The sequence below is a fragment of the Motacilla alba genome, chromosome 9 (assembly GCF_015832195.1).
Source record: "Motacilla alba alba isolate MOTALB_02 chromosome 9, Motacilla_alba_V1.0_pri, whole genome shotgun sequence".
In the NCBI taxonomy this organism is placed as follows: domain Eukaryota; kingdom Metazoa; phylum Chordata; class Aves; order Passeriformes; family Motacillidae; genus Motacilla; species Motacilla alba.
Genome location: NC_052024.1, coordinates 2,505,395 through 2,528,067, shown reverse-complemented (window position 1 = coordinate 2,528,067; position 22,673 = coordinate 2,505,395). Strand labels below are relative to the sequence as shown.

Below are 22,673 nucleotides of genomic sequence, written 5' to 3'. Positions count from 1 at the left end.
AAGTTACTATTTAAAGTGACACTGCCCTCAGCAGAGCAGCTCCACGGCGCGCCTGAACCAAAAAATACCTGTCTAAACCTTGCAGAACACCGAGACCAAGAAGTGTCTGAGGCAGACTAGTGACACTGAAACTCCACTACTGCACTAGTGGAAGGCTTTTCCTCTCCTCATTTCAACTATTTGATTACTTCATATACCATTCACTGAGTTTGACATGCTTGGGTAGATTGTGTCAGGCTGCCTTCCAAACTAAATGATGGAAAATGTGTTGAAGTCATCCCAGCTTTATGGCTGCAAAGGTCAAATTTGACAAGGCTTCAGTGCATTGTGCAGAGCTTAAAGTGAGGATGGAGACTGGGCCTGCCTTCTTGCCTCTTCTCAGAGCCCCATATAACCAGCAAGATTCCTTCAAGGAGCAACAATTTTGCTCTATGTTGCCTTTTCCTTGGAAGACAAAGCCTGTAGAGATTGCATTGTTTTCATGTCACTAAAGACATAACCATACTCTATTAAATAAGGCATTAATAATGGCTCAGTGGAACATTAATTTATATCCACGGACACTCAGGTTTTGATATACTGCAATCTAAAATCAAAAGCTCAAAGAGGGAAAACTTTAAGCTGTCATCTTGACCTGGGCAGGAGGGACATGCTAGAGGCAGCCATCATAAGCGTCTTCACATGATGATTTAAGTGACCAAACAGGTATTCTAATTTCTGAAGGATCATGGCAGACACTTTCATCTCCACTGTAATTGCTTATTTTCCCTCAGGCAGTTCATTTGATTACCATTATCATAAAAATATACCTCTTGATGCAGCCTAACATGTTGGTTCAAGGACTCTTCAAATCCTTCTGAATTTCCCTCCTGTAATCAAAGCATTTAAGTTTTCTGTCTTCATAGAAGGTAAGAGATTCTGGGCTTATAATGGGGAACTGAGCTTTTTGGGAGCTGAGACAGCTATTTCTGTGTTTTACCACAGCCTCAGCTTTCAGGTGGATGAACATTCATGCTGCTAAACTAAATCCCTGGACACCAACACTGGCCACCATTGCCCAACAAAATCCCATTTCTTATGGAAATCAGCTACTAACTTAGAACTCCTCAGACAATGCTCTAAATGATAGGACAGTTTAAGAGTGGGTTTGAATTATAAGCTTCTGAAGGAAAACAATAAAGGAAGCATTAGCATGCAAAAATCAAATATTTCATGTAAAATTAAAACTTTTTCATGCAAAAATCAAAAGTCATGGATCAAAGCCTGATTGGAATTTGTTCATCAAAGTATGTATGGGGAGTTGCTGGTGCTGCCACAAGAAGGACTCACTGCTGTTGCTGCCTTCTCAGGCCCCTGCCCACACGGGCATGAAGATGAAGGTATTTTTACTCCAGTTTGTTACTTCCACTTGAGACTGAGCCTAGGCCGTGAGACCCAGGAGCCTTGCTGTGAATCTTGCAATGTTAATTCAGAGCTGGTTGGATTTCTGAAGTTCTTTTCTGATCTAGAGGCATGGGTAACACAGAGTTAGCTGCCTCTTAGTCTAGTCCAAGAGGGAGCTCATACTATGGATTTAGAAAAGATCTTATTCATGTCCATTTAAAAATCCCTTGCAAAAAAGAGCTAAAATGAGCCACTGGTCAAGAGCTGTCTTTGGCCCTAATAAAGCCTGTGCAATAAATTCCAAACAGATTTTCTAGAAGAATTGATTGAGTTCAGAGGAAGTCCAGAACAGAAGTACTGAGGTCCCAAATGATAATTCTGCCCTAAATACACTCTGAACAAGTCAAACAAATGGAGAGCTAAATGCAGTATAGAAGTAGGCTTCTGTGATTTCTCCTGTGCCTGGAGAGAAGTCCTGCTGGTGGTCAGCTAGTAAGAAGCAGCATGAGTGGATTCTCCACCCACCATTCTCCAGAATGTCCCAGCCAGGTGAATGGCAGAGGGGTGTTTATCACATGAAGAGGATGAAAATGACAGGGCATAATGAAGCAGAGTTCCAGTATTTTTATTCTCAGAGTTATTCAGGAACTTATGACAACTTTCTCAGTTATAACCATTATATCAGATACAAGTGTGCCATTAAAACTTCCTCTGCTTGGTTGGAAGTATTATTATCATACAAATGAGAGTCCCAGCCATCACCCCAAATCTACCCTGCATGGGACATAAAATCCAATTTCATATCTTTGCATTCCTCCAGGTACACAGGAAGTGCTGGCACCCACAGGAGGGTGAGAGGCAGTGACACAGCAGACGACATAACTCTGCAATGTCAAATGTCAAGGCATCAGGAACATGGACACAAAGAGACATAACCCAGCAGTAGGTATTGTCAGTCTGATGGGAGAATGAAAACCAAGACAGCCAATATCAAGGCTGCTAAGAGATTGCTTTCAGATCAGAGTCCCTGTCCTGTTTTGAGGGACAGACTGTTCTGAAGTTGATCAAAGAAAGCCTCTAGGGACATTCGATAAGACAGGGAAAGAGACAATATTCTTTTATTGGGTGATATATTCTGGTTAGGACAATGTTACTATTTCAAAGGCTCATAACATTTAGATTTCTAATCCAGAAAGTTTAATAAGTGAGGCAGAGGCAGAGTACTTGTGGAGAGGTTTGTCTGTAGGAAAAGCACTTTGGCAACCATTCCAGGAGTGCACATACAACAGAGAAATTCCCACAAACTGCTGTCTCTCTGATGAGATCCCACAGCTGATTGGTGTGGGGTGAGAAAGTCTAGAGCTTTCTTCCTGAGTAGGTGACATCACAAGGTGAGTTATTCAAGATGGGGTCAGTTCTTCAGTCAAGAAATACTTCAAAACGGAGAAAAAACACTGAAGTACTTGTACTTTTGGTGCAATTACTCCTTTGATTAACACATAAATGTTGTTCTTGTTAACCAGCATATTTTCAAACAAGGTGTACACACTTACATACATTAGTATGCTTTCACTTCTAGCCCAAGTAATTAGATCATGTGTACATAGACAATAGCTACGCAACACAGAATAGATTGTATAGTCAGAGACAAATATGACATTATTGTCATCTATTGCTACACTTTACAGTGAAAATATAAATGCAGATCAAGGCTTTGAGCCTGTAAGCACAAAGTGTTGTGAATACAGGCATAAGAAACAATAGTGCTCTGTATTCCTTTAATAGAGATTGATGACCAGCTTGCTTTCTTGCCTCCTGCTTTGTTGATATATGGCACCAATCTTCAAAGAAATCACAGTATACGTTTCCTAGACTAATTTCAATATTCATTCACTGTGTCTGCCCTCTTGCATGTATTCTTCCTGCAGCATTATGTCATCCAGATGATTTCCTGGCTTTTCTGATTTTTACTTCTTCATGATAGATTTAGCTCTTTTGAGTAGGTAGTTTTTTCACAAATATCATAGAACCTCTGCTTTGCAATCAGTTTGTTTTATAGAGAGAACTCATCAGTTTGTTCTATTAACAGAGAAACTAAGCAATACAGGTTTCCACCCTTCAACAGAACTAGCTGCATGTCGAAGAACTGGGTACACCCCAGCCCTTGGCTGCAAACTCCTTGGCTGACATTGGCACTTACCCGCCACTGCCAAACTCAGGTGTTGCTCAGCCTCTACCAAGAGCTCTTTTCCTGTAAATTCCGCAGACTCAAACAGTCCAATACAGGTGAGAAAGTGGCAGATTAAAACAAGAAATACACATCTCTTTACTAACATGGCATAGCAGTTGGCAAGAATTAAAGATAAATAATTCTAGTATTATTTCCTTTCAGCAACTTGCTCCCAGTTGTTATTGCAAGCCAAGACCTGGTATTTGAGTCATCCTACAAATGCAACACCTCCATGGGCAGGAGTCAAAAGCTCCCAAAACCACTCTAACTTGAGTATCTTTGAATTCTGAACAGGTCAGGCGTCAGAACAGTCCCTCACTAGGTCATGTCACAGAACTGTAATGCACCCTATTGAGCGCAAGTGTCTGAGGCAGCAGGCAGGCAGGTGACAGCTGCAACATCGGGGGCTGCTGCAGCCTGGACTGCAGAGTGCAGAAAGAAGGGAGGGGGAAGCTCACGGACTGCCAGCCTCATTTGCTCCTGTAGCCATCAGTTCCTCAGCTCTGCGTTCAAGACCAAGTTAATGAATCTGTGAAACAAAAATAAAGCTCTAGGAATGGATAACACTGAAAAGTTGCAGTTACAGCTGCAGAACTGATACTGCACCAAACCATGTGTTGGGATCTCTGGCTCAGGCTCCAAAACCTCATGCTTTTTATTTTTGAGGTGTTCCAATTCACTAGCATATATTTCATATGTGTTCCAAGAATTAACCATGTGTGTGCTGATGCTGCAGCTGATATCTATTACATTAATACCTAAGAATTCTCCCTTAGCCACTGAGCAGTACCACACATTTGCAATGTATTTCTTAGTGGGAAAATGACTGCTCTTGAAGGTGCATCTCTGCTGCTGATTTTCTGCCTGCCGTGCCCTAAAGCATTTGTGCATCTCCTGGAGTGATGTGGTTGGAGATTACCAAAGTCCATGTGCACTCAGAGTATTAACAAGCCTCACACATGTAGAATGGAAAGAGATTAATCATAACCATGTAATGCTGCTAATTTCAATCCCACCAGGAATTTCACTCTTCCCCCATTTCTTCTCTGGGACAGGTTTATTATTTTCAGTTTGGTAAAGTATCTGCAAGCTCGGGTGAACAGTAACAGTTTGGGTGACCGTAAGAGCTCATGACCTATGTCAATTGACACTAACATCTTTTCAGACTCATGCATTTGAGGTATTTTGGATGGGAATTTTTTACATATGCCACAGGTAAGTGACATACCAAGAAGCCAAATACCCAGGCTTGTCGCACCGATTTTAAGAGCAGGACAAAATCTTGCCCAAGACATCCGCAATTGTCAGAGATCCATGTTCACTAATGCATATATACAGCTACAAACCTGGCTGTTCAAATTTCAACATCTCCCCCAACTCCTGAAAGCTTCTAAAGTTTTTCTCACTACCTTGAATGGAGACAATTACTATATCCAGAGGGCCAGAAACATTAATTCTTTCTTCTGGGTGCTGTGGAACTCCAACTATTTGCTCACTCTTCAATGGCAAGACAGAGTAAGGTACAATTTATGTCAGCTGCTATGCTGTGTTCTCAACACCCTGAACAGCCTGCCCAGAAGAGCCCAATGGCAGGATGTCCCAACAAACAGTGAGGGACAATTGAAAAGGCATATCGTAACCATTTCTGTTTTTGAGATAAGCAGTTTTATAATAATGGTGGATTTCAGCATAGCAGAAGAGAAAAAACAGCCCAGTAATTGCTAAGTTGACCAACTAATTGTTCTCACTGAAACTCATTCGCAACAGAATTTCATTTACAGTGTCTTAACTTTTCCATGAACAGAGTCCTTGTGCTTGAAGAGCTCAGGAGTAACTCAGGGAAAGGTTTTAAACTATGAAAACTAAAAAACTAATTTCATTTTTCAACCTACAAAACCCTTCATGTTTTGGTTTCCCAAAGCAGCTACAATACTTGCGCTGTCATTATGAAACCTTTTCATAGCAACCTTCCAGAAAAAAAAAAAAAAAATCTGTGGGAAGTTGACAGTGAGGTAAAACTAAAACAATTACCACATCTCCAGAGAGGAAAACCAGACCTGGACAACCTCAGCAACTGAGAAAGTCAGAGATGCAGAGCATTGTACGCTTGAATGAACTCACGTTTGCCAGGCTATTTTGTCTGCACATCCCAGAGAACTCAAACACCAATGTCAGTAGAAAAATGGAGGATGAGGCTCTCTGGCTAGACCCTTGTTTTTTTCTCACAAAAACAAGCTGAAAATCTGGAAAATCTATGGTCTAAAATGAGCCATTTGCAGAGGATTCATCACATTTTACCTTTGGAAACACTGCTATAGAATATTTTAAATCCCTTTGAGATTTCAAGGCATAAGTAATAAAAAAATTTCAGCCATGAAGAATAGTTTAAAACATTTTTACAGTAATAGACCAAAGTTTTCCCAGTGTGTATATCAGACAATGAGAATATTTTGGTTTGCCTTTGCCTGTGCTCCAAAGCAGTTCTAAGCACTTGCAAGCTCAAGCTTGTACATGTTCATCTGTCAGCACTAAACCTGCTTTGATCATCCCTTCTCCTGTCCACTGCGCCGAGTCTGTCTTGCAGAAGTAACATGCAAAAATCTCTTTCCAGCCAGCAGTAAAAGCAGAGCAGATCAGGATAAGGGAGAATGCTGTCCCAAAAAGTGTAGTTCAGGCAAGAAATGTAAATGTTTCAAACTGGGAAGGTGTCACTGCATCCCAAGCTTTATGTTGTTTGTGTGTGCCTGGCATTAGTAATTTGACTGAGACCAGCTTGATTGTCTATGATTTAGCTTTAAGTTAAGGCAGGACACAAAGCTTTCTTCTGAGTCATTAAGGGTTAGCTACCAGTTTCATAGCCTGCCAGATTCTCCCTTTGGCTCCCCACAAAACTAGTTCTTTCCTACAGAGTGTGATACAGATTGAAAATAGTTCCAGGAAAACAACCAGGTGCTTGTGGAATATATCAAATTAGAAAAGCTGTTTTTCTCAGGCTCTCAGCTATGAACCAGACCACACTGGACTGTCCACTGACTTACAAGGTCTCCCATTTTGTCCACTTATTTAGAGGGTGTCTCATTCCTTATGTCGTCTCAGCCCTTGTTGTTTAACCATGGTTTCCAAATCACACATGCTAAAGCTCGGGTGAGTCACAACATCAAGAGAAACAAGATTAAGCCTGTTTATCCCATCTGCTCCATGCACAGAAAACCAGTTGCACAGCCCCAGGACAGTGAAAGCTGTAGAGTGTCATGGAAAGCAGCCAACTTCCTTTTTGCTGTGCTCTCCATCTGCCATCTTGCCTTCACTGCAAATTGGTGCTAACAGTATTTTATTACTTTTTTTCTCATCTGATCTATGTGCTGGTTTCTAGGAAAATCTCACCCCAACAATCTTTCCTACAAAGAGAAGTTCACTTTAGTTCACACTTCCTAGGACACTGCTGACAGACCAGGAAAGCAGTATGTTGCTTCATGTCTTGACACTATTGAAATAACAATACTTGAAACTCTTCTTCCAACTATTGTACTGAAGTACTGTGTACCAGAAAATAAAGGCTTCCATATATTTGATCTAAATCATTCAGGATTAAATGAATTCTAAATATTTCCAGTTCAAACTGAGAAAATTAATTTCTGGTTTTCTAATTGACTATGGTCCTACATCCACACAGAGAAACATCTGTGTCTTAAATGAAGTAGCTTCCAATCATGTAATGCTGGGACCCATCCTCAAGTAAATAATTTTAGCTTTGGACAACTCTTTCCTTGCATAAATCTGCTCCTTTATTTGAAATCTTCAAGAAACACTATTTAGCTGCTATCTCCAAGTAAGCAACTTCTAATTAAGGCAATATTAATGCTGTCTGTATTACACATTTTTATACCCTGATCATTTTCATGTCAGCAGCTGTAGCACAGCTCTTTATTTAGATTATTCTCCTATCAGTAGTTCAAACCACACACAAGACTGGTTTGGTTCCATTTAAACTCCATGCAATTCTTATTTGAAGTAATAGCATTTGTGGTTCTGCTTCCAAGGATCCCAGGTTTTGTAGGTAACATCCACTTGAACAACAGCTAAGAAAAGGAGGATTGAAAAACAATCTGAATTTCTCCACAGCTTCTTCCTTTATCACATAAGCCTAGGTGGCTCATCTCTGAGTTATTGCTGAAGCCCTTTCTTTCCATTTTCTGCAAATCAGTGAAAGGGATATGAGGATATGAGATATGATTTCAGGAAACACAAATTTTCCTATGAGTTCCACTGCATTATTCCAGGAAAATTTGCTAGTTTAGGGAGCTCTTAACATAAATTAAAGCAATGTTTCCAATGAGTCCTAACTTTGGTAAACCATAAATGCCCATGGTGGGTTTGAATCAATAACTAATTTCATTTTGTGGAGAGAGGACCTGCAGAGACTGTAAGCCTAATCCAAAATTTTGAAACAGGACCACTAGTGACAGGCTCCTGAATCTTGATAAAGTGGCTGGTGATCTCAACTGTCATTTCACAGATTTCTTTTAGAACTCCTATTTCCAAACAGGGGTCAGAACTCATAAACTGTTTAGGTTTAAAATATGATGTACAGCTTTCATCAGAAGCAGTGTTCTTCTTCACTCTTGACACGCCAGAAATGTGAATATTCCTTTTGAGCTCAAGGGATCCTCAATGCTGTTTGCAAGGTCTGAACTTGCTTGTAAATCAGCACCTTCTGGATCAGGTAAAGGAAGTGAGCTGAAGCTGCTCAGTTACTAAAACACCAAGGCAATCACCTTCCCAAACACTTGCTACACCTTTCCAACAGGAAAGGATCATCAGCTCTCATGTTAAAAGCAAGGAGAAATTATTTCATTATGTGAAAAAAAACCCCACATTTTAAGACTGGTAACTCACTTCTGTAACTGGTTTCACATCCACACCAGCTTGTTTTACTACTTATTTTCCCAGGGAGCAGCAGAAACATTTAATATCCAGGATGTTTGAAGAGTGGTATTCTCTCAGACAGGAACTCTATGAAACCAGTTTTACCATTCTGCCTTTTCAAAGGTAAGTAAGTATGTCCAGGAATTTGTCTGATGTTTAGGTTCTTGTGAGGAGAACACAGGAAAGGGGACACATTTATGCATCTGCACCAGAAAATTCCTGAGTTTAGGAGAATATTTACAGTTATTAAACTGACAGAGAAAATTGCTCAAATGAAGAGACTGCATATTAACAACTTTGAATAGGTGCTAGGAAAGGCCATAAGCAGGCCAACAGACCACTGGCAGCACTGGCTGGCAAGCTTTCCTCTTACTCTCACCCAGAATTCAGTGAATAGGCCTATTTTTTAATTTTTTCTTGAGTTCTAAATTGGACTTCAAAACTTAAGTTCCCCCCAAGACTCCCCGAGAGAGCTGCACACAAGTGCAGGTACAGCCCTTTGACCTCCTCCTCCTCCCCAGACAGAGAATTTGCCTTTTAAGCTGAATCAGTTTTAGCTACAGAGAGTGTGAACTCTTCCATGGGCAGGAAGACAACATGGCAGAAAGGAGTTTTCCCAGCCAGATGCTTTTATGGTCCCTCTTGCATCACCACCTTCATTTCGTGTGCTGTAAAGTTCATTAGTTTCAAATTAGAAGAACAATACATGAGATGTTCTTGTAAGTATCCTTTATACCTCGGAAACTTTGCTCTAGTTTATACACCACACGTTTGGCAGCAGAGACAAAAGCCAAATTAGAGAAAGCAGGAAGGATACACATATGGAAACTGAGATACTTTATGGCTTTGGGAAGAACAGAGATGTAGTAAATAAGAAACAAGAAGAAGCAAAATGGAAGAACTGGACCAAGCTTTTAAATAGAACAATTATGTGAAAAGACAGAGCAGAGACAAGCTGTATCATAAATGTTGCACCTCCCTTCAACTTTTCCCCAAGGATAATTGTGCCTCCCAGAATTACTGTAATGGAACAACAAACACAAAGAATGGAAGGCACTTACATCCTATGGCAGTGGAGGCACACAAATCACACAGAAAGGTGTGAGTGCTCTGGGAGCATTATGAACCTTCATAAAACAGGGCTACATAATGCCACCAAAATTAATGAAATGAACTGGTAAAACCAGTATCAAACAGGGCTCCAGGTACTAGGCTTGAGACACTGACTTATCCAAATCAATTTAATATGAAAAAAAGGATTCAGTTCTGGAATCTCAGAGTTTGAGTGATGCAAACAAGAGCTAATTCACCATACCTCATAATTGTGCAAAAAATATTTCCACTGCTGCTTTGAACTTTTGAGCTGTAGTTTTTGTACCTATGTGGGAGACATTCCTAGGAAGGGCTGAACACCTTTAGGTTGCATTGTTTTCAGAGAATCAATGAATTAGCTTTTGTTACACTGTACATGAACTTTATTGTACCATCATATAATTAAAAACCTATCATAATTCAATATCATAATATGTATGAGGAGTGAGTGAACTTACATTTGTGTATTTGGTATTGTCAGAGCTTGATAGAAAAATTATTCTATAAAATTAGTTTTCCACTGAAGAATGTTCCAAAATTTCTTTAAAGACAACTGGCAGCTTTTAAAGCTGATATAGATATGTTGAAATAGACTTTTTTCTGAACATTTTCTTGTAGTGCTCAAATATCCCCATGTAAAGGAGCCAGAATTTGCTTTAAACTGTCAGAACACAGATGATTACAGTCCCTGCAAAGAGCTCTTCTGACTATACCATGAATGAAAGCACAAGCCCAACTCAAACAGAAGTGGCTCTGACCTCAGTGTGGCACTGTGTCTTCTCAGAAGTTCTCTCTTCTGTTTCTCCAGCAGTCCTTCTAACAGCACTTCCTCGGCACTCCTGTGCAGAGATACAGGAAGAAATTTTAAAAAGTCAGTTTGACCTTTAGAAAATGAGGAGTCACCCATACAATTGCTTGGAGTCACCCATACAATTGCTTGCAGTCCACCTGCCCATGGGGAAAAAAAAGCTGTCTTGATTTAACTGAAAACTCTTTATGAAAAATAGGGCTAAAGGAACATCACTTTGGTTGCAAAATGAGGCTCTCAAACACTAAGAATCACCAGAATGAAGTTGACTTGTGTGACATTCTGTATTTGAGTAGACTCCTTAACTATATAACATAAATGGGTTTTCACAAGTCCATGCTTCACTTAACACAGGGATGGACAGAACTCACTTAAGACTTGAGTTTATTATTGTCTTTGGGTTACAAAGAGGGAACAAGCAACTGTGTTAGGCACCAAAAGAGCCCCTGTGTCCATGGAGAACTGAGGGCAGGCTGGTGGGGAATTGCACAGCCCGTGCTCCCCTGCCAGCAGCCAGCCATTGCAGAACCTATGGCCTCATGTGGATACCACTATGGATTTCTAGGAGGAAGGAATCTTCTGCTGTTTCTCAGTCTGGTAAACTGGCAAGAACTCAGTGTCTCACTTCTTCTGCATGCTTCTGAGGTTAACTGGTCTTTCTTTTAGGATCCTATCCCCCTAGTCTTTCCAAATCCATCTATCTCCAACCTGTTTTCATCTGGAGATGATGTTCCTGCCAGCTGTCTCCTGTGTTTGTCCTGATCATCAGACACCAGCCACACAAATTAAGAGGCATCAGGGGTATGTAAATGTCAAGCTCCCAGTTAAACCTAAAAAGAAGGCAACAAGTGGCAGAATGTCTTCAGCTCTGGGAGTACATACACTGGTCTCAGTTCAATGCAAGGTCTTCATTAAAACTTTGGAAATAACAAACATTTAGGTTTAACGTGGGTGGTATCTCTGGAGGGAGAGGAATTTGTCATAACTAAGAGGTTTTTGTTACCTTTGTGACGGATTAATAGAGTGATGTAGCTTCTCATTTACAACATGAGACATGAAAACCTTGAAATAATATTTCAATTGCCAGCATCATCTAGTTCCAGCTTCTCTGAAGTCCTATTCACATCCACAGTAAGAATTGTTATTAGTACAGTAGAGATCTCATTGACTTTAGCTGAATTCAGCCTCAATGAAATGAGACATGAGATGGAGGAGCAAATCTCTCTCCCCAGAGAAAGTAGCAGTATAAATAAAAGGGACACTAAATGAGAGAAACTGAAAAAAAAAAAAAAAAAAAGAAAGCATGAAAAGAAAAAAACACAATTAGACTGAGAGTAGCCATTAGGGGGTGGTCAGAGCTGCTACTTGTCTCTTTGAAAAACACTGAATCTTTTGTTTCAGTCTTCTGTGATTATCTGTAACATGTAACAGCTAAAGGACACATCATGGCCTCGGGGAGTGGGGGATATGGTAGTGCAGATGGATATCAAGTCTCGTAGCTGAGTAGCCTCTTTCATCACAAGGAAAGGCAAAATAAGGACTTAGCACAAGTAGTTCTGCTCCATTCCCTATATTCTTCATGTGTGACTACACCAGGCAGCAGCTGTCACTTATTTTTACTTGTGATCCTACAATAGGCTTCACCATAGGCTTTTTATATCTAGAAGTGGCTCCAAAGTGGGTCCACATAATTCATAAAGAGAGGAGATACTGTGCTGAGTAAAAAGTTGCTGACTCCTCTGTTCTTCTCACCTTAGACTGCACAAAGCATACCAGATCTGCAATTAATGGAGCTCAGGGATAAACTGATTGCAAACACATCATTCAGAGGCATTATTGGATTTTTAAAGCTTAGTCTTTTGCTAATTCAGGAACACAAATAACTAATTGTACTGTTTCTAGCTCAGATTACATCTGAGAATGGATCTTGGGGCAATTGGGAAAGAACACTGCCTTTGCTTTTATTGTGGGAAGTATTCCCTAAGCATAATGCCATTGGAAATGGCCGAAGGGGACTGCATCTGGTGAGGGAGGAAGTTACAAGCATAATAATTAGCATCGAATTAGCTGCTCTTATCTTGAGCCAGGCAAGCCCATCACATTCCTTTTCCCGGATGCCCTCTGGTGGAAGGCTCTGCAGAACAGCCCTGAGCAGGAAAATCTTGATGCTGGTTATGATGGTTAACTTGTGACTTAAGCCAGGAAGAACTGAATTAGGATCAACAAACCCGGAGTAGATGCCCCCTGCCCAAAGGCAGGAGAGCCTTTTGAGGCTGAGCTAGAGTGGTTGACACTCCTTTAGCACAGCAGCTCCCTTTATGTTGTCACCAGGTTTCTGACAAGTGGGTTTCAGCACTTGCTGTACTCATGTTCAGCTTCTAAAACTGACCAGGATCATGTTTGCAATACCTTAAAGTAAGTTCTCTATGTTAATCAGAGAGGGGCTCTTTAGTTGTAATTACTATAATAATTAAATACATTTTTTTCTCACTGCCTTCTCTCTCAGTTTGGTTACATGCTGGCACTACTTCATCTCCAGAGAGACCAATGGAATCTTTAATTGGGCAGCTCCATGCTTGGTGCCCTATGCTGGAGTCACTCACCAGTCCATCTCCAACTTCCACACACAGGTAATGGCTGTGGGGTCATGTCTCAGGAAGCCCACAGAAGCTCAGTCCACAACAGAGGAAATTATAAAAACCAGCATAGAAACCCTGTCCAGGGCCATGCCAGGTCTGCAGGCAAAAGTCATGGCCATGCAAGGTAAAGGGGTGACATTTAGGACAGCAAGGACAGGTAAGCAAGCAATATGCTCAAATTTGGCACACAAACATTTGAGGGGCTGGGCTGTGTGGGGCAGGAAGTCATTTCCTCCTTTCCCCCATCCCCATGGAAAGAAAGAGCCAAGACCAAGCAAGACAGAGAAAAAGACCTAGCAGTGAGGGGACAGCTCAAATGGCACTCAGTGTGGCAGGTCAGTGTTTAGTTTTGAAGATGAAGAGCCTGGTTTGCACCACTGTCATCAGTAACCAGCAGTGCCACAGCTCCTGTCCTGTGTCCTGGTGGTGCTCTGTCCCCCTACACCACCACAGAGCCCTGAACTGTGCTGGGAACTGGGTTCCTAAAGCTCCCTTCTATACCTACACCAAAAATGTATAAAAGGACCACCATATCTCCTCTCTTTATGAATGGTATGGAGCCACTTTGGCATCAAGACATAAAATACTTGGAGTGAAAAACTATTAAGGATCACCAGTAAAAAGTTACACAGTCCTTATGTGTTCACACGATTCTATACAAGTGGATGGGTGGAGCCACGTGGAGCTGAGAAGTCGGGTATAGCTTGGGAAGTGGAACCATGAGATGTGGGCTGCAGCACCCTCTATATTGTTGGCCACTCTCCAGCCACTTCCCACCACACGCATTTATGTCCATGATGAGTGTTCTTGCAGCCTTTGAGCGCGGGACAGATAATGCGTTCAAAACTCAGCATTAGATCACAATCTCTTCCATGACTCCCCCAATCACACACATCTCTGGGAGACCTGACTGCCCTTACTGCACAGACAGAGCTAATAACACTCACCCAGAGCTGCTTCCTCTGGCAGGAACCACTTGTGTCACCTGTGCTCTGGTTCAGCAGGGACACTCCTGCACTTGGCCTGCTTAGCTTAACAGAAGAGAAGAGCAAATTCCAAGCCATATTCCTGGGGCCTTCTCTCAGCTGAAAACAAGCAGTTCCACACGGATCTGGCCCCTCTATCCAACAGCACCAGTGCCTAACAGTCTCTGGACCTTTAACAATTCCCTGGGTCCTTCCACGCTCACCTCCCCAAACACATGGAGCCTGGTGGGGGCCGTGGGTAGGGCTTTGTTTTCTTGCCCATATGGTTTACAGAACTGCCTTTCTTTGCTCCTTTGAATTTGCAGGCACTGAGCATCCTTGGGGTTATGAGCAGCGTGGGAGTTTCAATGAGAAAGATTTATTGTAGAGATAAAGGAATCCTGTTTGACATCACAGACTCTAATTATGATTTTCAGTAGTATTTCTTCATGATTTAAGATTTGGACATTTTTCATACAGAATGATTTCTAGTCCATTACTTTTATAAAGGATTTCAAGAACTCTCTCTTGAGATGTAAAACACATAGGGAAGTTTATCAGTGAAGATGTAAATCCTATATTTGGCTGTCATGCCTTCTACTCAACTAGAGGTGGGATGAGGATGTCAGATTTTGGTTCTTTAAAAAGCTTTTCAACTACACTCTGAGGTGATAAAGGCACTTAGTGGTTCGTATTATTTCAGTTTTTCATATTGGTATAATATGGAGAGGTTTCAGGTACCTAGGCATTGACACAAGCCTTTTTAAATCTACACACACAATTCTGTAACATATCAACAAAATTCCCAGACCTGTAAAGCCTTTAGACCACAAACAAGGCAAGAGCACCAAGAAAGGAAAGCATATTTTTCACCACATGTTTTCAGCAGAATCAAAAGGCATGACTCAGTTTCCCTTTAGTCCTTGGGAGCACAAAAGACCCTGGTTTGCAAGCTGGGCAATAAAACAGCCTCCAGTCCCACACTCACAGCACCACCACAATGAGCCTTTCATTAGTTGCCACTTCCCGTCAAACTGTTAAAGGGGACACAGGTTTACCAAACAGCTAATCCTTGATAATGAAAGGTTTCCAACAAAGCTGCCTTTCCAGGGAGTCTGGGCACTTTCACATTAGCAAGAAGTGAATAGACAAAGTGGTTCAGGAAACATGCCAAACAGTAGCTCATGCATTGAAACACAAAGGCCTGCAGTCTTCAGGGAGCTAAAGAAAAATTACAGTAGTGTTTTGCATTCTTTCTTGTCATCATAATTACTTTCTCCTTCACTTTCTTTCATATTATTTAATGAATAGTCTTCCAGATAGAGAATATATACACACTTATCCTTAAATTTCATTTGCAGATACTAATCAGTTTCTGCAGTACCTTATCCCACTCTCCATGAGAGCCAAGTTCCCTCTTTTTTGCTGTGGGCCTCTTCTGGATGTATGCCACTTTTCTAACTATCAGTCCTATGCAACTGTAACATCATTGACTGCCACCCTTTCATTTCTTCAGGGTTTTGTTTTAATTTGGTATTTAACAAGTCAACAATTGGATCTTTTCCTCCTGGGGTCTATTTTAAGGTGGCCTTGTTTAGTCAGATGCAATTAGGCATTTAAGATCCAAGATAAGTATTTTTCCTTTAAAATTGTAAAAGCAATGCATATTTGGATTTAGGTAAAGAATGTGAGGATTAGCATCAAAGCATGAAATTTAAGGGTTATAGAAACAGCTTTTCATTTTGACAGAAGGTTATGGCAAAACAAATTTGGGGCAGCTGAAGAACCAGTTCACAAGGACAGAGGAGCTGTAGGGCGGACAAGTTTGACTATAGAAGCACAAGCTGTATATGATCCTGAGTGCACAGTGGAGCCCTGGGAGGGACTGTGACACCCTTGGTCCCCTTCCCTGCAACTGGTCAAGGGAGCAGGAGGAGAGCACAGCTTGTGTGGTGTTGTACCGTCTCATAAAAGACAGCCAGCTGCAGGAAGCAATTCTGGCCATTCCTGACTTACCCATCTATCCCTTCATTTTTTTCTCTCCAAGGGAATGTGAGGGTGCTGTTGATTTCACTGGGAGCACATTCTTGTGTGCATGGTGGGGCAGAGAAAGGGGGCTTGTTGGAAAGGAGATAACTGGTGTAACTCAGCACTGGAAATCCTGGAGACAGAGCTAGGATGACACCTGATGGTTCAAGCTCAAGTCAGAGCTTGATTATGCTCATGCTGGCTGCTGACAGACAGCTCCACTTCCCACGGCAGTCACTTTAAAGAAGGGGCTTTTATGTCGACACCCATCTGGGTATAACCAGTTCATATTCCAGCAGAATTAGGCAGATCCTGAGTTCAGCTCCCAAAGTCCCTGTTTGGAGTTGCTTCTAACGCCTGGGTGCTAGCAGCCAGCAGAGGGCAAGCTGCCCTCACTTCATTTCCTTCAAAAATATCTGAGCATTTTTGGAGCTAGGTCTAGGGGAAGACACTAACCCACCAGTGCTGGGAAAGAAAGATGAACCACAAACAAAGTGTCTCTCCAAATCAGGCTTCTGGAATAATCTTTCATAAAAACATAATTGTGAGACAACGGTAACTATTTTTTATTTTCTAAACTAAGTCTTGCAGTGAAAGGGTACGGATAAAACCTGCTTGGAGCTACAGGTACTGGAGGTCAGTGCTCTCTGTACGATGCATGAGAGGTTTTTCTGCTGAGTGACCAGCCATAACATGGTGCTGCTGAGGATGTGAGGCTTTGCCAGGAAACACAAATATTTTGCCAAGAAAGCTCCAGCTTGAGGGGCAGGTCACTCAGGTGAGAGCCTGCTTTTGTAGCAGTCTGTTGACCTCTGGGCTGACTTGGACCACTGCCTGTAGGGGTACAGGCACAGGCAGTCAGCTCAGCCCCCACAGTGACATGGGACTGCCCTCTCTGGTCAACAGAGAGCGGCCAGGAGAGTGCACCAGCCTGGCATCCAACCTGCTGCTTTGAGGTGCTCAGCTGTTCTGTACCATGTCCATCTCTGAGAGGGTCAAATTTATCAGCAACAACAAATGCATGTGTTTCCCCTCAGCCCACCCATGTTTTTCCCAGAGCCTTAGCAACTCCTCAGGTGAATCTCACGAACTCGGCTGAAGTGCAGAGGAGCTGTTGAACCCTTTCCTTGTGGCCTTCTTCTGCAAAGTGCTTGGGACTGACATGCTGGAAACCAGCCAGCAGCTTTCAGCTCAACATCCCTTTCACTCCCACCCATGACCAGCATTTGGAAATAGTGGAATGTCTCTACTTCATGACAGAGATGTGCAAAACTGCATTAGTGCTTTGCCTGAAAATACAGCAGAGAGGAAATAGGGTCACTCAGGCTGCTTGAGAACACCTCAGATTCCAACCAAGATGAATATATCCTTGCCTTAAAAGTCCAAGGCAAATAAGTGAGACTTGGGTGTCAATTCTTCTGTGAGATTTTCTACTTGTGGGGGGAGCGTATAAATCACTTTGAAGATGTAAGGACTATGTCTCAGCAAACAATATAAAATAAGGATTACTATCAGAGCAGTGTGATTTCTACAGCCCTTACAGCTAACTGAAGGTGACCATTTCCCATATTGGAGTCCTCTCTTCCTTGTTTATTTGTCACAGTAAAGTAATTGAACCAAAGAAGTTATATCATTTTCTCTCTTGGACTAAATGAATGGATAATCCTCATTTGCATTTGGCAGGCTAACACAGACCATTCACAAGTCTTGACAGAAATTGCATATAATGGTCTCTGTTTTGTTCAGCTCCACTGTCCAAATGTTGAAAGAGTCTCTATACATTACACTCTTTTACTGAAAGACAAAAGCTAAACTGTAACTGAGGTTTCACATCTATGCAGCATCTCAGTGCTCTGCTATACAATAGCTTGTTCCCCAAGAGACAGAACTGATGAAGCCTGGTTTCCTACAGATTTTTGCCCCCTAATATATATAAACTTTTTCACCACATTGGCTCTGTTCCCACCCAGAAATGCTGACTGACCAGTTGGGGCTTGTCATTAAAAACACACATTTGGAGAATTCCCTTGGTAAAACCACTAATTTGAATATTCCTTGATTACTTAACTGCCAGTGTTTATAAAACTTGCAGAAAGCTTTGATAGTCTACTACCTCCGCTTTAAATTTGGTTAAAAACTGTCAATAGTCTCAAAAGTACATGCAATGAAACAGACATAGACCTCTCAGCTGCCTCATTTCATTAGGAATTAAGCTAAAAAGTGATTTTTCAAGTTCTTCAGGACTGTAAAAGATGTCCTTTGCCATTTCAGGTGTCGGAGCGTAAATTCTGACACTGGCTACAATTGCAGGCCCCCCCTGCCCGTTTTGGGATAGTCAGGACTCCCAATAACCCACTCCTTTCACAGATGTGATGGCAGCAGAGGTTAAGTTTCCATGGATTGTTATGCAGATAAGGACAGAAACATATTCATAGGGATATGGGATGCAGATTTTGATAAAAACTATTCCAACCCCACATGAGAAAAGAAAATCCTACTAAACTCTAAGCACTGAAACACTTTCAATACGTGTCAATAAATGATTGGGGAGCTTGGCAGGCAGAAAGTGGTGTATAATGATCTGTAAAGTGTCTGTGTGGTGCCTAGCATGTGAATTAGAAAGGCTGGGCAGTGGCCATTTTCAATACATAATATTTTAATCTAGGTGCTGGAGGGAGAGAGCACTGGATTCTTAGGGATTCTTTTTGTCAAATAATTGAGGGAGTTAACTTTATACACCTTCATATTTTTTTCTTCTGTGTCTACTGCAAGAGCTCAGTTTGAATTAATTTTTTACACAGATGCACTGCAGACATCAGCATGTAATGAAGAAACATCAACAAGGTATAAAAAGTATGAGTATGCTCACCAGGCACAGGCTTATTGCAGCAGAACCTTCCAGGTCAAGGCTGCAAAGTGGTGACATCAAATGTAATGAAAAGTCTCAACGATGAAATAGCTCTAAGGCTCTTCTGAATTACCTTCCACTCTTCAAAATATTTTTATCTGGATGTTGATGATTAAGCTTTGTGTCCTGAATCTCCTGCTGTACACTAAACCACAAGTCTTTAATGGACTGTAAATCTGTGTTTGGAAAGCAGATTCCTCATTCTCTTTGCAATGTAGTGTGAATAATTACATAGATGGTAACTGCAACATTCTTGCTACAAACAAGCAACTGTAATATGAAATACGTGCTTTAGCAATTAATCCTCCAAAGACTGAGCTCAGGTTTTCCTTATTATAATTTGAAGTACCTCATACATTTTTACATGCTGTCTACAGTACAAAGTCTCAGAAAATGTTTCTCCAGGAAAACCTGGTGAAAATAGTAGTTTAATAGCTTCATATACGTAACTTTAAGCAACATATCCTGCAGATTATGCATCTTAATTATGATTCTGAATTTGCCATGAGACACTCCAGTGGCAGCTCAGAGTGAGTATGAAATTATTCATCAATTTCACTTAATCAAGAAATTTCCAGTATTTGTTTCCTCACTGTTCTGAATGCAATTCCTCTTCCCTGAATGCAAACTACAGACCAATTTCAGTTTTATTTTAGAGGGAAACTGAAGCTGATATTCTTGTGTCACTGGGTCAACAGGTGGAAGTTGTAGGATCCATGTACAGTGCAGTCACACTGCTCAACATCCTGACTTGCCACTTAAATTTAAAACTAGGGGACAAATTCTGATTTGAAATCCTACTGGATCAGATAAAGTACCTGATGGGAGCACAACTTCCCCAGGGATCAGTCACTTTGTTACCTGAAGAGAGATAGGAACTGAGTTCAAGCAGAGAGAAAAGAATGACTTTGGTGTCCCAGGCTAGCACAGCACTGAGGGATGAGGGATCTTTAAGCCATGCACTTTGCCCCCACTGAGGGACACCATAAAGGAAAGATGAACAAGTTGCACCTCCACACTTTTGCTACAAACTCTAGAGAGTGAGAAAACCACCACCACAAGCTGGCATCTCCCAGGAAGAAATCCTCCTTCCGAGCATCCCAGTGCACTTTTTATGGTGCCTAGCACAGCCACATGTGGAAGAGGTTTTAAAGTGACTTCTGTGAGCCAGAGAGAAGTTTGGTAAGAGGATCCATGTTTACTCCTGAAAGAATTTCCTACCAGGGTCATTTTGACATAGAAACAAATAAAGAAAGAAGGATAAATAAGAGAAACCTGCAACTCCCTGTTCCAATGAGCACTTTGTTTTTCTTTCTTGACCAATGAGTAAAGTGTAAAATTATGAGTTTTGCAAGAATGTATAAAAAGCATGCATGCTAGAATAAAACCAGTTTGAACCCTTCTGAAAATAGAGTATGTTGCTCTGTATTGTCTCTGTCTCAACTACAACAGCCACAGACAGACATGTCAACACTGATGTGAAGTGGGGATATTGAAATGCATTCTACTCCCTTTCTGAACCAGGAGGAGTACCCTGAGCAGCAGCTCCTGTTTGCATACACAGTGACAAGGGGGAGCAGGTCCCAAATGGCTGCAGGAAGCCAGAGCAGCAATGTGGGAAGGAAGCAGCTCTGTGCTGCCCTCAGGCAAACCCCTTGTCCCCACTGGCCAGGAGCCCAGCAGTTTACAAGCCAGTTTCTATAGAAAGTGATTCTCTGCACCAGGCAGGCAAAGAGGACACTGCACAGGAACAGTTCTAACAAAAAAGGAGGCGACAGTGATGCAAGCTCAAATGTCATGCTGTAAACAGGGGCTCACTGTTGAATACATCTGCCTTTTATCTGCTGCTTCCAGTGGATGCCAAGGAAAAGCCTGGGTCTGAGTCAATCTAGACTGAGAATAGCAATAGGAAATAATATTGTGTTTTTCTTTCAATCTTTGGGATCCATTCATTCCCAAAATAAAGGATAGGCAATATATAGGTGTTAGGTTATCTGCATTCAGTTCCTTGTTCTGCTTTAGACTTGCTGAATGACCTTGAGCAAATAATTCACTGTATTCACTTCTCACTCTCCTTTTGCTACCTCGCAAAAAGATACTGGAAAACTGAATGCATGGAGAAGGCACTCAGACACCATGGTGATAAATTCTATACAAAAAAAACCAAAAACCCCACAACTCTATACAAAGAAGTGCAGGCATATTTAAAGGAAAAGATAATGCTGTCCTGATCCTCTATAAACTATGTGCCTCCCTGAACTTTGAGAAAAGCACATAGTTTAGAGAGAGTTAGGATAGCATTATCTTTTGGGTTTTGTTCTTTATCATGAAAAAAATTGCAAAGCAGCAAATGCTTTTTTATCATTCTCTTTTCCTTCATTGCAAAGGATGCGGTTAGTCATCTTCTAAGTGCTACTTTACCCTTAAAGTTTAATAAAGTTATCAGAAAGCTAAAAGTGAATTTACTACATACCAATGTCATGTTAAAATAAAATTTGACCAATGAAACAAATTCATTCTCTTGACTGCAGAGCAAATACCTGAGAAGTGTAATCACTGCATGGCAACAATTCCACCTGTTGTGAACTGAGATGTACACACTACCTCTGCACTTTCTACAACAGTCTTTGAAGTAGCAGAATGAAAGCAAGTTCTAACTGCAGACAAACGAACCCAGATTCTCCCTTTGTCTGCAGAGCTTGCACTGACAGCAAACAGAGAATAACCAACACCACACTTCATCAACTCAGGAGAAAATACTTGGCACAACTTCAAAATGGAAGACAACAAGGATCTGCAGCACCTTTGCTATCATAATTCAGGTTACAAACGCACAAGACAGATTATTTAGTGGGCCTTTTTAGTAGTATTTAATCAAAGACAGTGTCTGGTAATGCAGAACAAGAGCTCATCTCTATCTACTAGAAATAGATTTCATTTATAATGGGAAATGTGGACTTTTGCACCAACAGTTGGCACAGCCTGCTGCCTGGGGGCAAGGATTACCAAAAATACTTTCTGCCCAGTCCTTTTAAAGGTGAGTACAGAACAGTGTCAGGGAATGTAACAGTATGTTGCATACAACATACCTGCTACAAAGTTTTCTTGATCTTTCAAAATTTTATTTGACACTCATGAATTCCAAAAGGATGTTTCATTTGGTACACTGAGTATACAAACTTGTGCTCTATACCTGCCACTAGTGGAGGGCAGTCCTACAGTTATTTAGTCCTCATGGCCATACTGACATGGGACTTTACAAAGAAGTCTTTGCACAGTTAACCTCTGTGTTGTTCTTCCACATTTGCTGCCAGGACAGAAACACAATTCTTCACTGAAAAAAACACATGCTTGAAAAAAATATTGGGTTCTCATGTTTAACATAATACATTCCCAGTCATCATTATGAAATCTTTCCTTTCTATCACTTTGAATGTCTGTGCAGCTCCTAGGCATAATCAGCATAATGAAGAATCCAGAAGGAAAAATGTGTGTGTACTCTAATTATATTTTACTTGCCAAACACAAAAGATGGCTTCAGGGGCATTTCATGTCTCCTTGGAGATGTTTCATGCAGTTTTTCATGAAGAGGTCACTACTCTTTAACCCACAGGCTGTCACTGCAGCCCCAAGAGAACTCTGGTTCCCTCAAACACTCACTATCCTAAAGCACAAGTGGAAAGGAGATTCAGAA

The 22,673-nt window shown here is 41.3% G+C and overlaps 1 protein-coding gene across 1 annotated transcript in view; it reads right to left on the bottom strand.

Moving 5' to 3' along the window:
• ARHGEF4 (Rho guanine nucleotide exchange factor 4) overlaps positions 1–22,673 on the bottom strand; it is a 227,025-nt gene that overhangs the window by 187,004 nt on the left and 17,348 nt on the right. The window contains exon 3 of the mRNA XM_038146005.1: positions 10,390–10,470. Within this exon, the coding sequence (XP_038001933.1) occupies positions 10,390–10,470 (81 nt within the window). The remainder of the gene's footprint in view (positions 1–10,389; positions 10,471–22,673) is intronic.